At 38.3% G+C, this 23,167-nt stretch overlaps 1 protein-coding gene across 6 annotated transcripts in view; it reads left to right on the plus strand.

The window, feature by feature from the left end:
* Nucleotides 1-16,534, plus strand: part of LOC136857275 (ornithine aminotransferase, mitochondrial) — a 181,669-nt gene extending 165,135 nt beyond the window's left edge. For 4 of the 6 annotated variants that reach the window (XM_067135802.2, XM_067135799.2, XM_067135800.2 and 1 more), the window contains exons 6-8: nt 59-308; nt 11,058-11,232; nt 14,385-14,531. In XM_067135802.2, the coding sequence (XP_066991903.2) occupies nt 59-308; nt 11,058-11,232; nt 14,385-14,409 (450 nt within the window). In that variant the 3' untranslated portion in view covers nt 14,410-14,531. Of the gene's footprint in view, nt 1-58; nt 309-11,057; nt 11,233-14,384; nt 14,533-16,067 lie in introns of those variants that run through there. The other 2 variants (XM_067135797.2, XM_067135798.2) reach the window with 2 other exon arrangements.
* Nucleotides 16,535-23,167: the final 6,633 nt, after the last annotated feature.

The following is a 23,167-nucleotide window of genomic DNA, read 5'->3' on the forward strand; positions in this document are numbered from 1 at the left end:
TAAAACCACTTGAATTTACCAGCAATGTTTAAAATAATCTAGTGTTTCTCCATTTCAGGTGTCAGCTGTGTTGGCTGATGATGATGTGATGTTAGTCATTGAGCCTGGGACACATGGTTCAACATTTGGTGGCAATCCCTTGGGCTGCAAAATAGCCGTGAGAACCCTCCAGGTCATGTCAGAAGAGAATGTGATTGAGAATTCAAAAGTGATGGGAGAAATGTTTCGAGAACAACTATCCTGCGCTCCAAAAGAAATAGTGGAAACTGTTCGTGGCAAGGGACTCTTCAACTCAGTTGTCCTCAAGTGTAAGTTGCTTTATGGAAGGAGATTTCAAATTTTATTTCTTAAGGAAAATTACAGACCACTGCACCAATGAGAATGTACTCTGTCTTGCCAGGACATCATTCAAGTCCTAACCCTCACAAAATGCAGGAAAGTAGTAACATCTTTCAAAGTAATAAATACAGCCTGATGCAACTGATCAGAAAAGAGATGTAGACATGGCTGGAGAAAATTATCCTGAGAGTGGAACTTCTGACAGTAGTTCAGCATTAATGATACAGCACCAGATGAAGAAGAACAAAACATGACATACTACTATTACTTGGGTGAAATACATAAGTGATCAGAGTGGGCAAAATGTCCCAGAACCCTATTTCCCATCTACTTGTATGTATATTTAGTATTATTAGACTTTTATGTTTTCTTATGCAGGCTGAATCACCTAAAATTTCACTCCAAATATTTCTGAAATGAAAGGTGCTATTGATGTGCTGTTTTCACAGAAATGCAGCGTAACTAAGGGCTCATAATTAGAGGCACCTGTTTTTTGCAAAGCACAAAATTGCAATTTTTTTGCAAAATTTTACAAAATCGGCTCAAAACATGAAACCTTAAAAAAAACCTTTTAAAAATTGTGGAAGCAGTGTTTGATTAAAGATGCATAATGAAAGGTAATTTAAGAAATGATGAATGCTCTCATCTAATGAAGCAAATTCCCATCGTATGAGAAGTTTCAGCTAGTGTTTAGCGATCTGTTTGGTAGTTCATGTAGAGCAAATAAAGATATTTACATGACTGCCATCCTTGAAATCAGAACATGGAAGCTACAGTGAAGGCTTTATAGATCCCAGTCAGTGGTGTTGATAGTGAGAGGTCATTTTCAACATATTGTAATATCTGATCTGACTCCCAGTAATATCAAACTCATATTATCTATGTCTTTTTCAGACTAATGTGTAAATTATGTACATAAGCTAGGCTCTACTTGTTAAAGTGGCAAGATAATTTTTTCCAAGTATCCTTGCTTCAAATTATGTAATATGGATTTTCAGCAGAAGAATGACTCATGTTTGTTACACATGTATAAATATAAAATATGTTTCACTGCAAATATGCTATCAACTACCTATTGGTTTACCCTTTATTGCTGTAAAGTGGAAATAAGAATTTAGTGAAATGATTGATGAAATAAAATAAAAATAGCAAAAAATACAGTATACTGAAATGACATATTTTAAATGACAAAATTAGTCAAAAATTTTCACCACAAATAGGTGCCTCTACTCATAATTGTAGCCCGTACACAGATTTGAATAATTATTAGAATGTGTATTCTTCTTCTTCTTCTTCTTCTTCTTCTTCTTCTTCTTCTTCTTCTTCTTCTTCTTCTTCTTCTTCTTCTTCTTCTTCTTCTTCTTCTTCTTCTTCTTCTTCTTCTACTTCTTCTTACTCTTCTTCTTAGTTTGAATGGGCTTACTTTGGACCATGCTTGTTCAACTGTTGGACTTTGATCTTCGCCCGGTATTCTTGCATTTTCTGCTGGTGTAACTCCTTTCTTTCATCTGTCCAGGAGATACCTTTCTTCTGGGGTTTTTCCTGAAATACATGGACTTCTTTCAGAGTATGTCATACAGACCATCTATCTTGAAGATCTGATATTCCCAGTTCTTCAAATCCTTCTCAATTTCTGTCAGCCAAGTGGTACGAATCTTGGTGATTGGTCAGTCTTTTGGGAGGCAGTCTTACTATATGCCCATAGAAAGCTACTCTCCTTTTCCTAGCACAATCAGCGAGCCTCTCTCTTTATGTTTGAAGAGCTCAGAACTGTGCCATCTAAGGAATTCTTCATCTTCCTTTGCTGCACCTAAAATCTTCCTGAGAATTCTCCTCTCTCTGATGTCCACTTTCCAACAAACCTCTTTGGTTCAATGAAAGACAGTCCATGACATACAGAGTTTCTGGTCGTATGACAGACGTGTAGTGCTTCAGTTCCAGGCTACGTGACAGGTATTTCTTTGTTATAAGTGTTCTTTGTCAGTCGATAAGCCAGTTCAAACTTGTTGACTCTCATGGATAATGATGCAATGATAAGTTGGGTTCAATCCATTTGCTGAGATACTTAAATTTCTCAGTCCTCTTGATTTTTCCCCATTCTAGTAGTCAACAGAAGTTTAAACACAAACTATTGTGAATTGAAGTGAGCTATTAGCCAGGAAATCTGTAAACTTGGAAACGAGTAACTGCCGCCGCCGCCGAGCAGTATCTATCTGCTAACTTCTTTGATGTTGGTGAAGAATTTTGTTTTCTCCAAAGACACTTCAAGACTCACTTTGCTGCCTGTCTTTAGTATTATTTTTTTGAAAAAATTTCAAGTAGAACTTCATGGTTATCATCTTTAACATTTTTGTAGCTTGCAAATTCTTCTTTCACCAGAATGAGTACTCCCCCTCCTACCATTCCTATCCTATCTCTACGTTACACACTCCAGTTGCGTGAGAAAATTTCTGCATCCGTTATATAATTTCTCAGTCATGATTCAACTCTGTTTACAATATCTGGTAAGTATACGAGTATATCTATTCAATTACTTAATTCTATTCCTTTCTTTACAATAGTTCTACAGTTTAGCACTAACATTTTTATGTCATCCTTTCTTGACTCCCAGATCCCTGTACTGTTATCACCGCTTCCTAGACCACCCCGTTTCCTTGAATGTACTTCCCTATAACCCTTCTAAACAAATTTCCTAACTTATATGTACCACTGCGGTTTAGGTGAAGGCCATCTTCTCTTTCTAATTGTTGTTGTTATTGGTTCCATCTTGCTGTATACTTCTTTACCTGCCCATCAATTATTCAATATTTATTCCTTTAAATGGAATGATTTTCCACCTTTCAATACTTAACAAGTTATAATTTCAAATTGAGTCTCTAAGGACTGCATGTTAACAACCAATCTCATTTTCAGTGTCTGTGTCTTGTTCACCTGCAGGCTTTGATATTCTGCCAGTATCTCTTGAGCCCATCAATTAGCACTTTCTTCCGCTCCTCTGGTAAAGGACCTCTCCGTATTTTGGGTTCTGTCTCCACCATAAAACCCTCATAACTTTTCACCATCCTTCTGGAACTAACCCTGTTATTGACTTTATCCTCCATAATGCCCATCCCACCTCTTTCAGATCTTTCTCACACTCTTGGAACCATCTCAACTTACATGTCTTTGGTTTTAGAAAATTCCAGACTTTTTGTGACCTGGTCATTATTCATACAGAAGACGTGCCCATAAAACAGCAATCTTCTTTTTTTTTTTGCTACTCGCTTTACGTCGCACCGACATAGAGGTCTTTTGGCGACGATGGGATAGGAAAGGCTTAGGAATGGGAAGGAAGCTGCCGACAGTGGGGTTCGAACCTGCTATCTCCCGGATGCAAGCTCACAGCTGTGCGACCCTAACTGCACGGCCAACTCGCCTGGTAGCAATCTTTTCTTTCTAATTGTTGTTGTTATTGGTTCCATCTTGTTGTATGCTTCTTTATTGGATTTCAGTCAAACCTGCCCATCAGTTATTCAATAACACAAGGCCTGCGATGACAAAAATACAAGGGAAGTGATATCTGAATTTTATGTATATTTTGGTGCTGATTTCAAAAACAGTAATGAAAAAGTGCTATCACATCATGTTTTCTTGAAAAATTCAATTGTACTTGAATTTTTATGAACATTTACCATAATTTGTTTTCAGCGTTGAATTTCTTCCCTCCCCACCTGACCATCAATTTACTGTGGTGAAACCTACTGATTACCCCTCTGTGACACCTTCTCGTCACCATCCCTTCCTCCCCATTGCAATCTCTCTCTACCAATAGTGTTGCGTGAATTCTTATCTCAGAATATCTCAGTTCGCTGACTTCATAGGAACGTTCGTCAAGTAGTGTCGTGCGTGCGCTATAATAATAATTTTGTGTGGCTATTTCTAGCTGAGCACAGCCCTTGTAAGGCAGACCCTCCGATGAGGGTGGGCGGCATCTGCCATGTGTAGGTAACTGCAAGTTATTGTGGTGGAGGATAGTGTTATGTGTGGTGTGTGAGTTGCAGGGATGTTGGGGACAGCACTAACACCCAGCCTCTGGGCCATTAAAATTAACCAATGAAGGTTAAAATCCCTGACCCGGCCGGGAATCGAACCCAGGGCCTTCTGAACCGAAGGCCAGTATGCTGACCATTCAGCCAACGAGTCGGACGTGCGTGCGCTGATACAGCGGTAGGTGGAAACTTCTTCAGAGAAACAATTTTATTTGACAGTTGCTTTTCTCTGTGCCTTTCATGGAATACGGCTTCCAGTTCGAGATAGTGTAAAAATGTGCCAGATGACCTCACAGGAATGCTCACCAAGTACTGTCGTGCATGCGCTGATACAGTGACAAGTGGAAACTTCTTCACAGAAACAATTTTAACGGTTGCTTTTCTATGTGCATTTCATGAAACATGGCTTCCAGGTTCGAGACGTTGTGAAAATGTGCCAGATGACTTTTGTTATATATGCGCGAATATAGTATTACTAAAAGTTGCATGAGGAGCATTACAGACTACATCAGTTATCTTGCGTATTTCGGCATGAAACTTGGAGATCATGGGATCCTCATAAAGTTTGTGTGCAGTGTCTCAATGATCTATGCTTGAAGCTCAAAAGAAAGAAGACTGCTTTATGATTCGGAATTCCTATAACATTGATGGAGCCAAAAATCCACTCCGATTATTGTTACTTTTGTTCCTGCCATGTCCATGGGTATAAATCAAAGGCTAACCTCTTATCCTGATAACATTTCATTCTCATGGAGCTGATGTGCCATTGCCTTTGCCTCCAACTGAATTGCCAGTCATCTCTTCAGAGTCTTCAGACTTCAGAGACTTCAGACATCCTGAAGAGGCTCCTATACCGAATATAAGCTCTCTGAAGGCAATTCCTCCCAGCCCTTCTCTCAGGTTGAACTTAATGATTTGACTAGAGATATGTGCCTTTTGAAAGAGGCACCTGAATTGCTGGGCTCCAGATTGAAAGAAAAGAAATATTGGCCAAATAACATCTTTTTATTGGTACAGAAATCAAGAAAAGGAATTTGTTAAGTATTTTAAGGAAGAGGAGAAATTGGTCTATTTTTCTAATGTTCCCGGATTGATGAGCAAATTTAATATCACCTACAATAAAGATGAATGGAGGCTCTTAGTAGATTCTTCGAAAAGGAGCCCGAAAAATGTCCTCCTTCATAACGGAAGCCAGTATGTATCTGTACCAGTTGGACGCTCGGTACATTTAGAAGAACGCTATGAAAACCTGGCTCTCATCTTCAACAAAACCAAATATTCCAACCACGGTTGGACCATCTGCAGTGATTTGAAAGTAATCTGCATGCTCCTTAGTCAACAAGGTGGATACACAAAGTACCCATGCTTCATTTGTGAATGGGACAGCCATGATAAGACTCAAGATTGGATTAAAAAAGAATGGCCAAAAAGACAAAATCTTGAACTAGGCACCAAGAATGTGATCGAAAAAGCTTAGTTGAGCCAGAAAAAGTCTTGTTACCTGCTTTGCATATCAAATTAGCTGTAATGAAACAATTTGTTAAGGCTATTCCAAAAGATGGTAATTGTTTCAAATATCTGTGCAACAAATTTCCAGGTTTATCCGAAGCCAAGTTAAAAGAGGGAATCTTTGTTGGTTCTGATATCCACAAGCTTATGAAGGATAAAGAATTTGAGAATAGCATGACAACAAAGGAAAAAGAAGCTTGGATTGCCTTCAAAGATGTCATCAGTAAATTTCTGGGTAATTACGAGGATCCTGACTATAAAGCAATTGTAACGAATATGCTGAAAAAATTTCCAGCGTTGGGTTGCTTCATGAGTGTCAAAATACATTTCCTTTACTCACATGTGGACTTTTTCCATGAAAATTTAGGAGCAGTCAGCGAAGAATAGGGTGAAAGGTTCCACCAAGACATCAAAGATATGGAGTGCAGTTGTCAAGAAAGATGGGACAAGAGTGCTCACCAACTACTGTTGGATGATGACCTGAGATAGGCCTGAGATTGAACATAATAAAAGAACATCAAAAAGAAGTTTCAAAGGAAAAGGAATACATACTTAAATAGAAACTTGGTTTGTTTTGAGCGTTTTTGCTCAGTTCAAAATTTGTTTCGATCTTATGTACGTGTAAACACACATAATATTTGTTCCTCTTGGTCAATCGTCTACTTTATGTAGGTTACCTAAACAAAAACAAATTAAAATAGTATTTTGGTGATTTTCTCTGTTTGACCTTCAGCTATGAATATATACCATTCCTTTTAAAGGTATAGTTATTTTATTAGTTTTTAATGTGACAATCATTTCAGAGATTTTTCAGTTTTTATCTATTTTTTAACTTGTTTATTATTCCAACTAACTTATATTTTTCATGAATCATATGTCTAACTAGCTGTAGTACCCATAACTGATGGGACAATCACTTAGCATGTGCATGATTACATGTTTGCGCACCCCTCATACTGTTCTCCCAGTTTTTGAGAGACATCAGCATTGCAAGTTATAAATCTCATTCCGTATTGACAGTCATCACTTTACAAATAAAAGTATTTATAAAATCCCTCTTATCAATACAAATCAACTCATCTATTAGATGGAACAAAGTCTATACATGTCTACATTCTCAAGGCCATCTTCAGTAGCAGAACAAATTATTACATAACACAAAAACAAATTAAAAATCTTGATGAAGTGGAATGACAGTGATCATCAGCAGACAGGCATGCTTCTACCAGTCAGCAGCTTGTTGTGACTTACTCGCTTCCTTGCTCTCTGTGGTCCTTTGCACTATCATATTCTTTTGCATTATTGCCGATCTTGATTTGGTCTGTTCCTTCCTGTATAAATGAAAGCCATATATCGGGTTAATATTTATAAAACTACCGACAGATAAATGTGCAAAGCTTTAAAATGTTGCTGGAACGATCTCCATAGCAACACTCTTTACAGTCTATAGAGTTAGTTACTAGCTCTTGGACTCGACTGCCTCTGATATTTCCCTTATTTTTGGCTGTATTGGTAAAAGGTACACAATAAAAACTTGCCATGAGCTATTTTCGTGTGAATCCAACATCAAGTTTTATATGTTAAGCCCGTTCTGATGCACACCATCTTGCTGAAATCTTTGAACAATTTATAGCTAAGAGCATATTCAATCTTATTCTAAATCAAATACCAAGTTCCATTTAAATCCATACATCCGTTTTTCTCGTGATGCTGTAACACTTATAAAATAGTTTACAGAAGTCGCACCTTACAATACAAATATCAGTTTAATTAAAATCAACTTGTACATGTTTCATCCTTGTATTGTGGACATCATGAGCTATAGCTTAAATACCATTTAAAACTAAAAGATAAAGGTATCACATAACAAGAAATAGGTGAAATTATATAACTGCGGTGACTGTAAAATAAGGCACAAAATTTGGTTGTTCTTAAAATAGATCATGTTGATTTGGACGTTATAATACCATGTTTTGAATTTGTAGAAAATCTTGACTTGTACTGTGTGGGACGTTGTGTGAAATCATGCTCAAGCCAGTTTGTTAAAAGTTAAGGTATTGAAAGAACATATAATTAATTGATATTTACATTGTAAGGTGGGACTTCTGTGAACTCTTTCATAAGCTGTACAGTGACAATACGAAAACATTATGAAGTTTATAGTCTGTAATGCTGTAACAGACAAGCATTAAACTGAATTCGATATAGGTCATTAGAATCGCGTCAGTATTCTTGTCGCTTGCATCCGGGAGATCGTGGGTTCAAGCCCCACTGTCGGCAGCCCTGAAGATGGTTTTCCGTGGTTTCCCATTTTCACACCAGGCAAATGCTGGGGCTGTACCTTAATTAAGGCCATGGCTGCTTCCTTCCAACTCCTAGGCCTTTCCTCTCCCATCATCGCCATAAGACCTATCTGTGTCGGTGCGACGTAAAGCAACTAGCAAAAAAAAAAAAGTATTCTTGTCAGAGTACAATATTAACCGACTGGAACATTGTATTTAAAAGCAATGTTATCATAAGAAATGCTCGATCAAATGAAAAACAGCACACTTTCTTCCTTTTTACAAACAGTACTATGCTGGCATTCTAACTGTGGCAAGTCCCAGATCTGGAATGACCCCGCCACAGACAATGTCAAGCGTGCACCCTACCCATTCCTATCAGCATCTCATAACAGGAATCAAATATCTGGAATATTATAATGAACCAGTGTCACATATCAGTAGTAATCAGAGGAATGGCATGCTAAAAAGAAAAGTTTGCTAACTCCCGGCTACTTCCCACCATTATTCAAACAGGCTGTTCTACTGGTCATGCAGCAATAATGCCATCTACTGAAGATGGGTCGGAGCACAGGAGAACAAAGCACATCACAACAAACAATAGTCAATGTAATGTTATTGTTGATCAATTTTATGGACATTTGATGTTGTAGACCTTCTTCCAGCTCTGTGATATTAGGATATCCAATGTAAAAGGAGTCCTTCTTTCTCATTTCATTATGTTCCTTCACGAGTGTTTCTCATTTTGATTGTCATCTTAACAGTTTTCCTTGTCCATATGGGCTGATGACCATGCAGTTTTCACCTTAAGACAATCGCGATATAAACCATTACCATCACCAGTTAACACAATAGAATAATATTTCTATGGTAACAATGCTTGGCGTTGCCAGATTAAGCAACAAATTATGAATATCTCTGCTATCGTAGCGGTGCGGTAAAACCGTATAAAACATAAATAATCAGAAACTGTATTATATATAACTATTTTAATGTAGTATTTATAGATATGGCCACTAATAACATAGATATTTGAGAATTAATTTTTTTTTTTTTTTTTTTTGCAAATTGCTTTACGTCGCACCGATACAGATAGGTCTTATGGCGACGATGGGGCAGAAAAGGGCTAGGAGTGGGAAGGAAGCACCCGTGGCCTTAAGTAAGGCACAGCCCCAGCATTTTCTTGGTGTTAAAATGGGGAAACCATGGAAAACCATCTTACGGGATGCCGACAGTGGAGTTCGAACCCACTATCTCCCGAATTAAATTTTAGTCTAGACTGTAGTACCTTATTTTACAACTTTATGTATCGATTTTCATTCAGTTTTGTTTGGCCACTTTCTTGTAACTTGGTGTTGATAAGGAAAAGTCTAAATTCATGACTATCTCTGTTATCATAGATGGTACTGTTAAACTTTATCAGACAAAAAAAACAAAAAGGCAAAGTCACCTCCGTACAGGCCATGAAGGCCCTTGGAGGAGTGGAAGGTAAAGGCTTCCACCATTGTTAACCTCGGCACGTGATGGGGTAGGGTGATTAGCTCTACGCCCGGCCGCCTTTTCCCCCAGGAATTAACCTGGTACTCATTTTTGGTGTAGGTTGAGTGAACCTCAGGGCCATATGCACCTCCGGAAGTGGAAATCTCATTTCTTAAATTTTACGACTTCCTGACGGGGATTCGAACCCACGTCCTTCTGGGCGAACCAAGCATGCCTTTACTGCCTCGACCAGGCAGCCCCTTTATCAGACAAAAATGATCGAAAATTATATTTACTTATTTTTGTTATGTAGTGATTACCAACAGGAACACTAACAACATAGATATTTGAGAAATCAATTTTACACCATCCCCTAAGCCACCACTTCACCCAGTGTAAATACAATTATTTATAACCTAGATGGTGCCTTATTCCCAGACTTTACATACCAATTTATATTACATTCTGTTCAGTTGTTTTCTCATGATGTGTGTACATACACAGACAACAGAGAATAAAAAATTGCGTTTCTTTCTTACTGTAGACATGGCCGATGCAGAAATACCATTCTCTTTTAATTCTGAGCAATGTACAGACAAAACTCTTATATATATAGGTACAGTAGATAGATAGATAATTTTCACTGCTGAAGAAGGCTAAAAATTATTCCAAAACATATACCAAAGTTTGTACTTGATTATAAAGATTTAAAAGTTCAAAGATTTGAAATGTATTGAATAAGATGGAACCTCAATTGTTTCCTTTCAAGGAATGTTTGTGTGACATATAATGTCAATATGGAACAAAAAACATGAGATTCATAAATTGTAGTATACGTACCTTTGCGGTTCAAGTGAAGATCATCTGAGTGCAGATTGCTATCTCTTACCCATTCAATAGTTTTTACAAATTCCACTCTCAGTTTTACACCGACTCATAGTCTCATTTAAATCCCCAGTCATCCTCCATTCAGTATCCCACTAACAATAATCTTGAGGATGGTTCCCTAGTTGTACTTCCTCTTAGAACAATAATCACCACCACCTTAAAATTCCCATGCTGCCATAACCAGATAGCACACCCCACCAACTATGTTGGTACCTATTCTTGCTAGTGTTAAGTTGTTGGTAATGCAGGGAGTGTTGAACACGCTGAAGCTGCATTTAGGAACAAATTCTCAGAAATTCTGGGTAGCACATCATATACTGGACTTACCATGCTGCCACATGTTTGGAAAATATAACACACTTGTCATAACTTATGAAATGACCTGCATACTTAATTTCCTTTGTTCATGACTACTGTAGGCTATTAATTTATAAATACTGAATTGTTTTGGTCAACTGTAATTTCATGCAGATTAATAAATAAGAATATTCACAGTGTCATTTTTGAGATGATGTGTCCAATATCCTTACAGCTCATATTTCCGGCTGGGATGTATGCATGATGCTGAAAGACAGAGGTTTACTGTCCAAGGCAACACATGGTCACATCATCCGCTTCACCCCTCCTCTCATAATCAATGAGAAGGAAATGGAAGAAAGTACCAAGATAATTCTGTCGACTCTGGAACAGGTGGCAGAAAAGGTGGAGTAAGTATTATCCATATTTAAGGAGTGTGTAGCTTTTTATGGAACAAAAAATTTCTGCAATATTATTCAGAATGAAAATAAAAGTAATGTTTTTCAGTTCATAGGAAGTACAATAAAACCTCATTAATCTAGGCCAGGGCCTCTCAGGTGTATGCATTGGTGCATTGCAAGGTGCAAAAGATGACTTCGCTAGGTTGACCAGAGTGCAGACCCCAACTCCTCGATTTTGAGCAATAGCGCTGTCTCTCTCTTTTCCTACACCTTCTCACTCGCTCCGCCTGTCTCCTCCTTCCTCACTCGTTCTACAGCGCTCCACCATCCAACCAGAGTTGAGCCGAGCTTAGCCGAGCCAGCCTGAGACAAACTGCTGTGCTGGTCCAAACCGAGCTCAGTCGGACCGATGCACGGTGCACAGAACCTCTGCACCTCGGTTTGCAGGTGTGAGATTTTGAACATTTGGGAGGTCCTGATCTGAGCAAGGCAGTTCGGGTTTAGGAAAGGTTATTCCACTGAAGCTCAACTTGTAGGATTCCAGCAAGATATAGCAGATATCTCAGATTCAGGAGGTCAAATGGATTGTATTGTGATTGAGCTGTCTAAGGCATTTGATAGGGTGGATCATGGGAGACTACTGGCAAAAATGAGTGCAGTAGAACTAGACAAAAGAGTGACTAAATGGGTGGCTATATTTCTTGAAAATTGATCTCAGAGAATTAGAGCAGGCAAAGCTTTAGCTGACCCTGTAATAATTAAGAGGATAATTCCTCAAGGCAGTATTATTGGACATTCATGTTTTCTTACATATATAAATTATATGAGTAAAGAAGTGGAATCAGGGATAAGGCTTTTTGTGGATGATGTTATTCTGTGTAGAGTAATAAATAAGTTACAAGACAGTGAACATTCATTCATTCATTCAGCTTCCATATTCTGTGTAGAGTAATAAATAAGTTACAAGATTGTGAACATCCATTCATTCATTCATTCATTCATTCATTCATTCATTCATTCATTCATTCATTCATTCATTCATTTAGCTTCCATAGATTGTACAATTACATATTTTGAAATATGCCAACAGTATAGGAATTGTCGAGTGATTTCTTAATACTAACAATGATATATGCCTTCTATCGAACCAGTTATTAATTTTGCAAACATGTCTAATGTTTTCCCAAAATTTACATGCAATGCATGTCAAACTGACTGGCCTGTAATTTTTAGCTTTATGTCTATCACCCTTTCTTTTATACACAGGGGCTACTATAGCAACTCTCCATTCATTTGGTATAGCTCCTTCATGCAAACAATAATCAAATAAGTACTTCAGATATGGTAACATAGCCCAACCGATTGTCTTTAGTATATCCCCTGAAATCTTATCAATTACCAGCTGCTTTTCTAGTTTTCAACTTTTGTAACTTATTTTAAATGTTGTTTTTATCATAGGTAAATTTTAATACTTCTTTAGTATTAGTCACCTTCTCTAACTGGACAGTATCCCTATAACCAACAACCATTACATATTGCCGACTGAATACTTCTGCCTTTTGAAGATCCTCACATACACATTCCCCTTGTTCATTAATGATTCCTGGAATATCCTTCTTGGAACCTGTTTCTGCCTTAAAGTACCTATACATACCCTTCCATTTTTCACTTAAATTTGTATGGCTGCCAATTATGCTTGCCATCAATTTATCCTTAGCTGACTAGATGCACCTCCTTCTTAGTCTCTTTACCTCTCGTTTATAATATGGTGGGTCTTTATACCATTATTTACCACCTCTAAAGGTACAAATCTGTTTTCACATTCCTCAACAATTGCTTCAAACCCAGCCCAGATTATGTTTACACTTTTATTTACCATTTTGCACCGATCATAATTACTTTTTGAAAACTCCCTCATGCCTGTTTTATCAGCCATATGGTACTGCCTAATAGTCCTACTTTTAAGACCTTCCTTTCTATCACATTTATTTTTAACTATGACAAAAACAGCTTCGTGATACCATCTATTACTTCATTTTCCCATATTAACTTATTTGCTGTTTGTTGGTCATGCTTCCTGTCATTCGCATTACCTACATCCATTATATCATTTCTCAGCCATGATTCATCTTCTATTACAATATCTGGTATGTATTTATCTATTAAATTAATTCTATTCCTTTCTTTACAATACTTGTACAGTTCATCACTAACATTTTTATGTCATCTCTACTTGATGTCCACTGCGGTATAAGTGAATGACATCTGAGCGCAGATCCCTATCTCCTAACCACCCATTAGGATCTAGAAATCTCACTCCCAGCTTCCCACATTCCCACTCCATAGTCTCCTTTAAATCCCCAGTGTACTTCCAGTCAGTACACCTCCTACACAGTATTCCACTGATAACAATCTCCGCTTCCTTAAACTTCACCCTTGCTGCATTTACCAGATCCCACACATCCCCAACTATGTTGGTACTTATATCCGGTTGCCTTACGTTGTTGTTACCAATGTGAAACACTACCACCTTCTCCTTTCTCTCCTCTTTCTTTTCTACTTTCCTCAACATCTGCCTCAACGTAATTCCTGGATAACACTCTACCCTGGTTCCCTTTCCTCCACACACTTTCTCCACATGTCTAACAATGGAATCCCCCATGACCAGATCCTCAACCCTACCCACCTCACTTGATCCCCTCCCCTCCTGGTCAACCCTATCTTTCCTGACAGCTGCAGAAACTACTTCCTCCTCCCTTTTCTCCCTCTCATGACCCTGTTCTACCTGTCATTTCCTATCCTGTACTCTACATTTCCCTTTCTTACCTTTTTCCTTCCTCCTACTTCCACACTTCTCAGCAACAGTTTCCTGTTTCTCATCTTCCCTCTGTTGTTCTACCTGCAGTGACTTCTGCCAGACACCTGTCCTGAATTCTGATCCTGAATAGCAGGGTGCAAAATCGGAAAAGAAATGGTGGGGGAGAGAAGGATCGTAGGGCTTAACTACTAGTGTTTATTTCAAACAGTATATAGGGGTATATACTTCCCTTGTAAGTAAATTACCCCCTACACCTTAAAAATGTAAATTTAAAATGTTTTTGTTTGAATTCTGTTGTTATAAAAAGAATGATGTTCAATGGAAAATTATTTCTGGGTTTCAGATGGACTTGCCACAATGAAACATGAAAAATAGGCTGCGTGTGCGGAGTTGCCACTGCTGTGTTTTCTTATTGCTCAGGGTCTGGCAGTCGTCCTATTATTTCTATCTTATCTGTATTATTGTTGTTTTTATGAAAATATGCACAGTAAAATACATTGATTTCAGTAATATATGTGTTACATTTTCCTCATTTTATAATGAGTGAATCCCCCCCCCCCTGGGCAATTTTAGTGGGAGGGGGGGACCTTTGAGATAAAATCATCGGTGGGGGGGAACCCTCCCTTCCCCCCTGCGATTTTGCACCCTGCTGAATAGAGCCCTTAGCCTGCAATCTCCTTTCCCTTCCCCAAATAGCTGACTACCACCACCACCAGTAATATTATTAATTATGTAAACTGTAACTCTGCAGCTGTTTATGTAACTCTTTGAGCTTGAGAAAACTGAAGGAAAGCTGAATGGCATCCTGCTTTAAAAGAAAATGGTAGTACTGAGAGCAGTGATGACAATATTAGTGGGGGTGTTTTAATAAAGTAAAATATCCAATGTGTAGGTTTATACACTAATATGACAGATACTTTTGATGCATATAAGTAATGGAAAAGAACAAACAAGGAGCACATAACAGGGTGTTTATATTATATATATGACTTACTTTGTCACTTGTTTGTTCCTTTCCATTACTTACATTGTCTTACTGAGGTCCTTTCCTCATTCCATGTTTGTTCTGTATATTTCATTTACCTCCTGTATTCGTCTTTATCTTCATTTCTTTCACTTTGCTGTATATAACTACCTTTGTCCTCAGCATTGTCAGAAATGAGCTCATTGAGGGATGAGAAAAAATAGATGTAGAAAAACCAGGATTGAAGAGGAGAAAGCCGAACTATCCTTGTATTAATTTTTTTTCTTTGTATTAATGTTGAAAACATTTCTTAGCATACAAAGCAAGGGTCCCCATACTACGAAAAACATAAAATTAAGCAATTTCCTCAATTGTGCTGAAAGTTGAAGGGCTAAAAGGCCATGAAAGGTATCAAACTGTGAGTCTTGAATAGCTCTATCATAACAAAACAGATAAATTTTGAAAATCAAATCTGGCCTAAATGCAGTTCCAAAAAATCAGCCTAAAATCTCTTCTTTTTTTACTTGTCTTCTTTTTTATTCAAATCCTAGCCTAATTAACTTATTTACATAATTCTTTCTGTAATGGGTTCCTGGTTCAGTACCTTCAGGCATCTTTATATTTTTTGAAAAATTGGTAGAAGAAGGAAATCCACCTCAGCATTGCCAGAAATGAGCTCATTGAGAGATGAGAAAAAACAGATGTAGAAGAACCAGGATTAAAGAGGAGAAAGCTGAACTACCCTTGTAATTTTTTTGTATTACTGTTGACCGGATAATGGTGATTAAGAAAAGGATTGTAATTTTTAGGAATAAATAAAGAATATATTTTCATACTTCATTATATTTTATTTACCTAAAACTCGTAGCTCATATGCCTAGGATGTTTTCAACACTGAGTTGCTTGCCTAAAGGGCTTGAACTGTGAATTTTTTGTCTTCTTCCCCATTTTCTGTTTCTTCCCAAACTGACATGCCATTGTCTTTAATCCTACTTTGATATATGGTGTATAAAGCAGACTCTTCAATGTATCTTGTAATTCGTATATTTCATGATCTTACAGGAAAAAATAATTCTACTTCATCTCACATCAATCTGATGATATATAGGAGATGGCTGTATACCAGCAAGGTGTGAGAATGCAAATACAGGAAAACTGGAATTAAAAGTATAACAGGGCCATAAATCAAAGGAACACGGGACTTCATACGAAGAATTATAATGCTGCATCCCAGAGTTATATAAATACAAACTTATATACAGTTTTACCTCTGTGATGAAGATTTATAAGACATGTGATATGTTGAATTTTTTAAAAATCATACTTTCTTTACTTTCTAGCATTCACCTCATGCTTTGATTCATCTCTAAAAATGTTACCAATTTATTCCACTTTTTGTAGACACTATCTTGTGCACATATAGTTTCCTTTTTATATTTTATGGATGAACATGTCCTTTTTATTGTTAGTAAGAATTTATGTACATGTTGACCAACCTTCAAATTATATTGAAAATAAAGATCAGTATTCCTAAGAAAAATTGTATTTTTTTATTTTAGATGAGTAAAATGAAAGAATTCATTTAAGTAATATACAACATTTGTCTTAAAATTTTTGAGATTGAGGCTTTGATTTTAATAAACTAGGGATACTATGATGTTTGGTGGTATGATACCCAGTAACGTTTAGCTGATTCTTGGTTGTGCTTCTGTTTAATTCCACCAGGTGTTAGCTCTGTGCTAAGTACTGTAATGCAGGTGTCTGCGCTGCAACAATACTGCTCTCTGGGTGGTGATAGTATGGATATGAAAACCTGCTATGTGTAAACATAAAATTCTATATGAAGTTAAGCAAGACAACCACAGTCTCGACCCTTATCCAGTAAGTTTATGATGAGCTGTCATTAACATGAGCTTGAATATTTCAGTGGCACACAAATTTTATGAATTTCAGGGAGTTAGTTGAGGATGAGCAGTGATGCAGACAACCATACATAACACAAACGACAACATGGAATGTGTAATGAATAGGCTACGTGTGGACCTAGATAGGGTTCCAGATTTCTGTGCTTGTTTTTCCTAACTTCTCACAGAATTTTATGTTTACACAATGTTCAGTTTTCACATCCATGCTCTATCACCACCTAGATAACAATACCATCACAACACAGACATCTACCTTACTAAGTGCCATCCTGGTAGAATTCTCACATTCCTCAACAATTGCTTTAAACCCATCCCAGAGTCTGTTTACATTTTTATTTATCGTTTTCCACCAATAATAGTTACTTTTTAAAAACTCCGTCATGCCTGTTTTATGAGCCATATGGTACTGTCTAATAGTCCTAATTTTAATACCTTTGTTTCTTTCACATTGATTTTTACATACATACATACATTATCATTATAGACCGTTATGCCTTTCAGCGTTCAGTCTGCAAGCCTCTGTGAATTTACTAAACGTCGCCACAATCTTCTAATTGTAACTAGTACTGTGGCCTCATTTGGTTCTATACCTCAGAAACTGAGTCTAACCATCTACCTTACCAACAGGTAACCTACCCTCCTCCATTCGCCTCACATGACCCCACCACCGAAGTAGGTTTATGCGTACAGTTTCATCCATTGAGTTCATCCTAACTTAGCCTTTATCTTCTCATTCCAAGTACCCTCCTGCCATTGTTCCCACATGTTTGTACCAGCAATCATTCTTGCTACTTTCATGTCTTTTACTTCTAACTTATGAATAAGCTATCCTGAGTCCACCCAGCTTTCGCTCCCATAACGCAAAGTCGGTCCGAAAACAGACTGATGTAAAGATAGTTTTATCCGGAAGATGACTTCTTTCTTAGAGAACACTGTTGATCGCAACTGTGACCTCACTGCATTAGCTTTACTACACCTTGATTCAATCTCACTTACTATATTACCATCCTGGGAGAACACACAACCTAAATACTTAAAATTATCTAATTGTTCCAGCTTTGTATCACCAATCTAACATGCAATTCTGTTGAATTTCTTACCTACTAACATCAATTTAGTCTTTGAGAGGCTAATTGTCATCCCATACTCATTGCACCCATTTTCTAGTTCCAAGATATTAGACTGCAGGCTTTTGGCACAATCTGCCATTAAGACAAAGTCGTCAGCATAGGCCAGACTACTTACTACATATCCACCTAACTGACTCACCCTCTGCCACTTTATACATTTCAGCAGATGATCCATGTAAACTACGAGCAACAAAGGTGAAAGATTACAGCCTTGTCTAACCCCTGTAAGTACCTGAACCAAGAATTCATTCCACAATCAATTCTCACTGCAGCCCAATTGTCACCATAAATGCCTTTGATTGATTTTTAGTAATCAACTTTTAATTCCATAGTCCTCCAGTATGGCGAACAACTTTTCCCTCGGTACCCTGCCATATGCTTTCTCTAGATCTACAAAACATAAACACAACTGTCTATTCATCTCGTAACATTTTTCAATTACCTGGCACATACTGAAAATCTGATCCTAACAGCCCCTTTGTCATCTGAAACCACACTGGTTTTCATCCAACTTCCTCTCAACCACAGATCGCACCCTCCCTTCCAAGATGCCAGTGAATGCCTGGTATACTAATCAATGAGATACCTTGATAGTTGTTGCAATCCTTCCTGTTCCCTTGCTTACAGATAGGTGCAATTACTGCTTTTGTCCATTCTGAAGGTACCTTACCAACACTCCATCCTAATTTTACTACTCTATGAAGCCATTTCATCCCTGCCTTCCCACTATACTTCACCATTTCAGGTCTAATTTCATCTATTCCTGCTACTTTTTATGACCATGGAGTTTATTCACCATCCTTTCCTCTTCCCCAAGCGTAATTTCACCAACATCATTTTCTTCCTCCCTTGGTTGGTTGTTCGTGACACCACAAGGGAGATTTCCTTTTATGTTGAGAAGAATTTCAAAATATTCCCTCCACCTGTCAAGTGATTCCCTGGGATCTATTATGAGTTCACCTGAATTACCCAAAACACTGTTCATTTCCTTTTTCCCTCCCTTCTTAAGATTGTTTATTACTGTCCAGAAAGGTTTCCCTGCTGCTTGACTTAGCCTTTCCAGGTTAATACCAAAATCTTCCCACGGCTTCTTTTTGGATTCAACAACTATTTGTTTTGCTCTGTTTCTTTCATCTACATACATTTCCCTGTCTGCATCAGCCCTTGTTTGGAACCATTTCTGATAAGCCTTCTTTTTACATTTACAAGCTGCTCTCACTTCATCATTCCACCAAAATGTTTGCTTTTCCCCATCTTTACACACATTCATTCCTAGGCATTCCCTTGCTGTTTCCACTACAGCATCCCTGTATGCCACCCATTCTCTTTCTATATCCTGAACCTGTTTACTCTCCACTGTTCGAAACTTCTCACTAATCATATTCATGTACTTCTGTCTAATTTCCTTGTCCTGGATATTTTCTACCCTTACTCGTTTGCAGAAAGATTTCACTTTCTCTATCCTAGGCCTAGAGATACCTAGTTCACTACAGATCAGATAGGGGTCTGTATCATTGAAAATTCCTTGAAAAACCCCTACATTCCTAACATACTTCCTGAATTCAAAGTCAGTTAAGATATAGTCTATTATGGATCTGTATTTGTAACTGCTAAACCCATACTAGCACAGAAGTCCAGCAAATGCTTCCCATTCCTATTAGCTTCCATATCTTCCCCACATTTACCAATCACTCTTTCGTATCCTTCAGTTCTATTTCCAACTCTCGCATTGAAATCACCCATTAGCACCACTCTGCCTTTGCTGGTTTTTTTTTTTTGCTATTGGCTTTACGTTGCACCGCCCACAGATAGGTCTTGTGGTGATGATGGGACAGGAAAGGGCTAGGACTAGGAAGGAATCAGATGTGGCCTTAATTAAGGTACAGCCTCAGCATTTGCCTGGTGTGAAAATGGGAAATCATTGAAAACCATCTTCAGGGCTGCCGACAATGGGGTTCGAAACCACTATCTCCCGAATGCTGGACACTGGCCGCACTTAAGCGACTGCGGCTATCACGCTCAGTGCCTTTGCTGTTGATCCTAACTATGATGTCACTCAATGCTTCATAAAACTTGTCCCTCATCTGCACCCTCACATGGTGAATACACTGAGACAATTCTCATCCTAATTCCTCCAAATGCCAAATCTACCCACATCATTCGCTCATTTACATGCCTAACAGAAACTATGTTGCGTGGAATAGTATTCCTGATAAACAGTCCTACCCCATACTCTGCCCTTCCCTTTTTAACACCCGTCAAGTACAATTTATAATCTCCCATCTCCTCCTCGTTATCTCCCCTTGCCCGAATATCACTTACTCCTAGTACATCCAGACGCATCCTCTTTGCTGACTCAGTCAGTTCCACTTTCTTTCTTCTATAAGCCCCATTAATACTGATAGCTCCGCATCGAATTCCATTTTGTTAGCCAATTTGTTTCCAAAGAGTCCCTTGCCTGTCAAATGAGAGTGGGACTCTGTTACTCCCATGGGTCCGAGGCTTGCTTAAAATGTTCTGAGCTCGGTAAATTCATGAAGCAGGATGCTACCCTACTTACACATAGTCCAAGTGAGGATCCCTTCTCTAACGGGTTAGGGACCACAGTGGATTGTATACTCCTAGCCGCCTGAGCACAAGGAGGGCCGTGACTCATATGTCTGAGATGCCCACTCCTATTCCATAGCAACTAGTATCCCGACTCTCAGGACCACTTACGAGGCCACTCAGCCATTGCCCATGGTTCACGAACTAGGACGTGACTACAGTTACCCACATCACGAAACATTTTTAACTACCATAAAAATAGCTTCAAGATCACTAATACCCTCTATTACTTTGGTTTCTCTATAGAACTCATCTGGTTTTACAAGCACCACATCCAGAATATTCTTCCCTCTAGTTGGTTCCATCACTTTCGTATTTGCCATTTGTTGGTCATGCTTCCTGTCATTCACATTACCTTTCCAACTGACATTTGGTAAATTGAGATCACCCGCTACAATCCTGTTCCTTTCCTTATCGTTTCCCACATAGCTGATTATCTTATCAAATAATTCTGAATCAGCATCAGGGCTACCCTTTCCCGGTCTGTACACTCCAAAGACATCAAGTTGCCTATTATCTTCAGAGATGAGCCTTACACCTAGAATTTCGTGTTTGTCATATTTTTTTTCATAGCTTACAAATTCTTCTTTCACCAGAATGAATAACCCCCCTCCTACCATTCCTATCCTATCTCTACGATACACACTCCAGTTCTGTGAGAAAATTTCTGTATCCATTATATAATTTCTCAGCCATGACTAAACTTCTATTCCAATATCTGGTAAGTATACTGTATATCTATTAAATTAATTCTATTCTTTCTTTACAATACTTCTACAGTTCAGCTTCCAATTCCCTGTTCCCTTATCACCGCTCCCTAGGCCACCCTGTTTCCCTGAATGTACCTCCCTATAACCCTTCTAAACAAATTTCCTAACTTATAGGTACCACTGCGGTTTAAGTGAAGGCCATCTGAGTGCAGATCCCTATCTCCTACCCACCCATTAGGATCTAGAAATCTCACTCCCAGTTCTCTCACTCTAGCACTATGTATGTATGGTGGGTATTCAGCCTGAAGGCTGGTTTGATCCTCCACAGCTCCACCAACAGCTGTCTTAGATAGCCTAGGTGTCACTGAAGAGGCATACTAGGGAAATGAGGAGTGAGGTAGTTTCCCGTTACTTTCTTCACCGAGCCAGAATTCGCTATTACATATCAGTCTGCCAAGCCCACTGAAATGCATGCACCAACCGACGCTATGAGCAATATTTTCACACCATTCATAACAGGGACTGGCTGCATAAGGAATGGTATTATTAGCATCAATCATACCTCGGTCACTTTCATATTGTCAAAGCTAAGGACGAGACTGAGACAGGTCAATGAAAGTAAAAAAATTATTCTAACCCATACCAGAAAACATCGTGCACTGAAAATACTACATCTTGCCAGCAAAGGCAAACTCTAGCATTATCAGGTCATTAATTTCAAGTTTGTCCCAGATTATATGGATCCATTAAGTTACTATTGGTGCTATAGTATCATTGCTGTTTTTGTTGAAAGTTTTTGTGGTTGTTGAATGTTGCTAGTTGCTTTACGTCGCACCGACACAGATAGGTCATATGACGACCATGGGATAGGAAAGGCCTAGGAGTTGGAAGGAAGCGGCCATGGCCTTAATAAAGGTACAGCCCCAGCATTTGCCTGATGTGAAAATGGGAAACCATGGAAAACTATCTTCAGGGCTGCCGACAGTGGGATTCAAACCCACTATCTCCCGGATGCAAGCTCACAGCCGCGAGCTCCTGACTGCACGGCCAACTCACCCGGTTGTTAAATGTTGTAAATTGCTTTTATTGCTGAGGTTGTTCTTTCTTTGATATGATTGTTAAAAGATGCCAATGTTGCCTGAAGAATAACTCCGAGATATTTGAATTTTGATACTACTTCTAGAAGTTTATTATGAAGGTTCAATGTATCTTTTGGAGAGAGTTTACCACCTCTTCTGAAAGTCATTTGTTTTGTTTTTTTCATGATTTATTTGTAAATCATTTTTAGGGCATGAAGTGAGTCTGTTTAGTATCTTCTGGTGCTGTTCTCTATCTTCTGAGCCTAGTACAGTATCATCTGCATAGAGGAGAAGTATTGCTGAATTGTCCTTAATGATATTTGTAATGTCTGCTGTCATGACATTGAAGAGTAATGGGCTAATCGGATCTTCTTGTAGAACACCATTAGTTTGAATTAAACTCTTAGCTGCAGTCGCTTAAGTGCGGCCAGTATCCAGTAATCGGGAGACAGTGGGTTCGAATCCCACTGTCGGCAGCCCTGAAGATGGTTTTCCGTGGTTTCCCATTTTCACACCAGGAAAATGCTGGGGCTGTACCTTAATGAAGGCCACGGCCGCTTCCTTCCCATTCCTAGGTCTTTCCCATCCCATCGTTGCCATAAGACATATCTGTGTCGGTGCGACATAAAGCAAAATAGCCAGAAGAAAGAAAGAAGAATTAAACTCTTGGATGAGGTTATATCATTATATATTTGGATGAAATTGTATTTT

This window comes from Anabrus simplex, chromosome 1 (genome assembly GCF_040414725.1).
Source record: "Anabrus simplex isolate iqAnaSimp1 chromosome 1, ASM4041472v1, whole genome shotgun sequence".
NCBI classification, from domain to species: domain Eukaryota; kingdom Metazoa; phylum Arthropoda; class Insecta; order Orthoptera; family Tettigoniidae; genus Anabrus; species Anabrus simplex.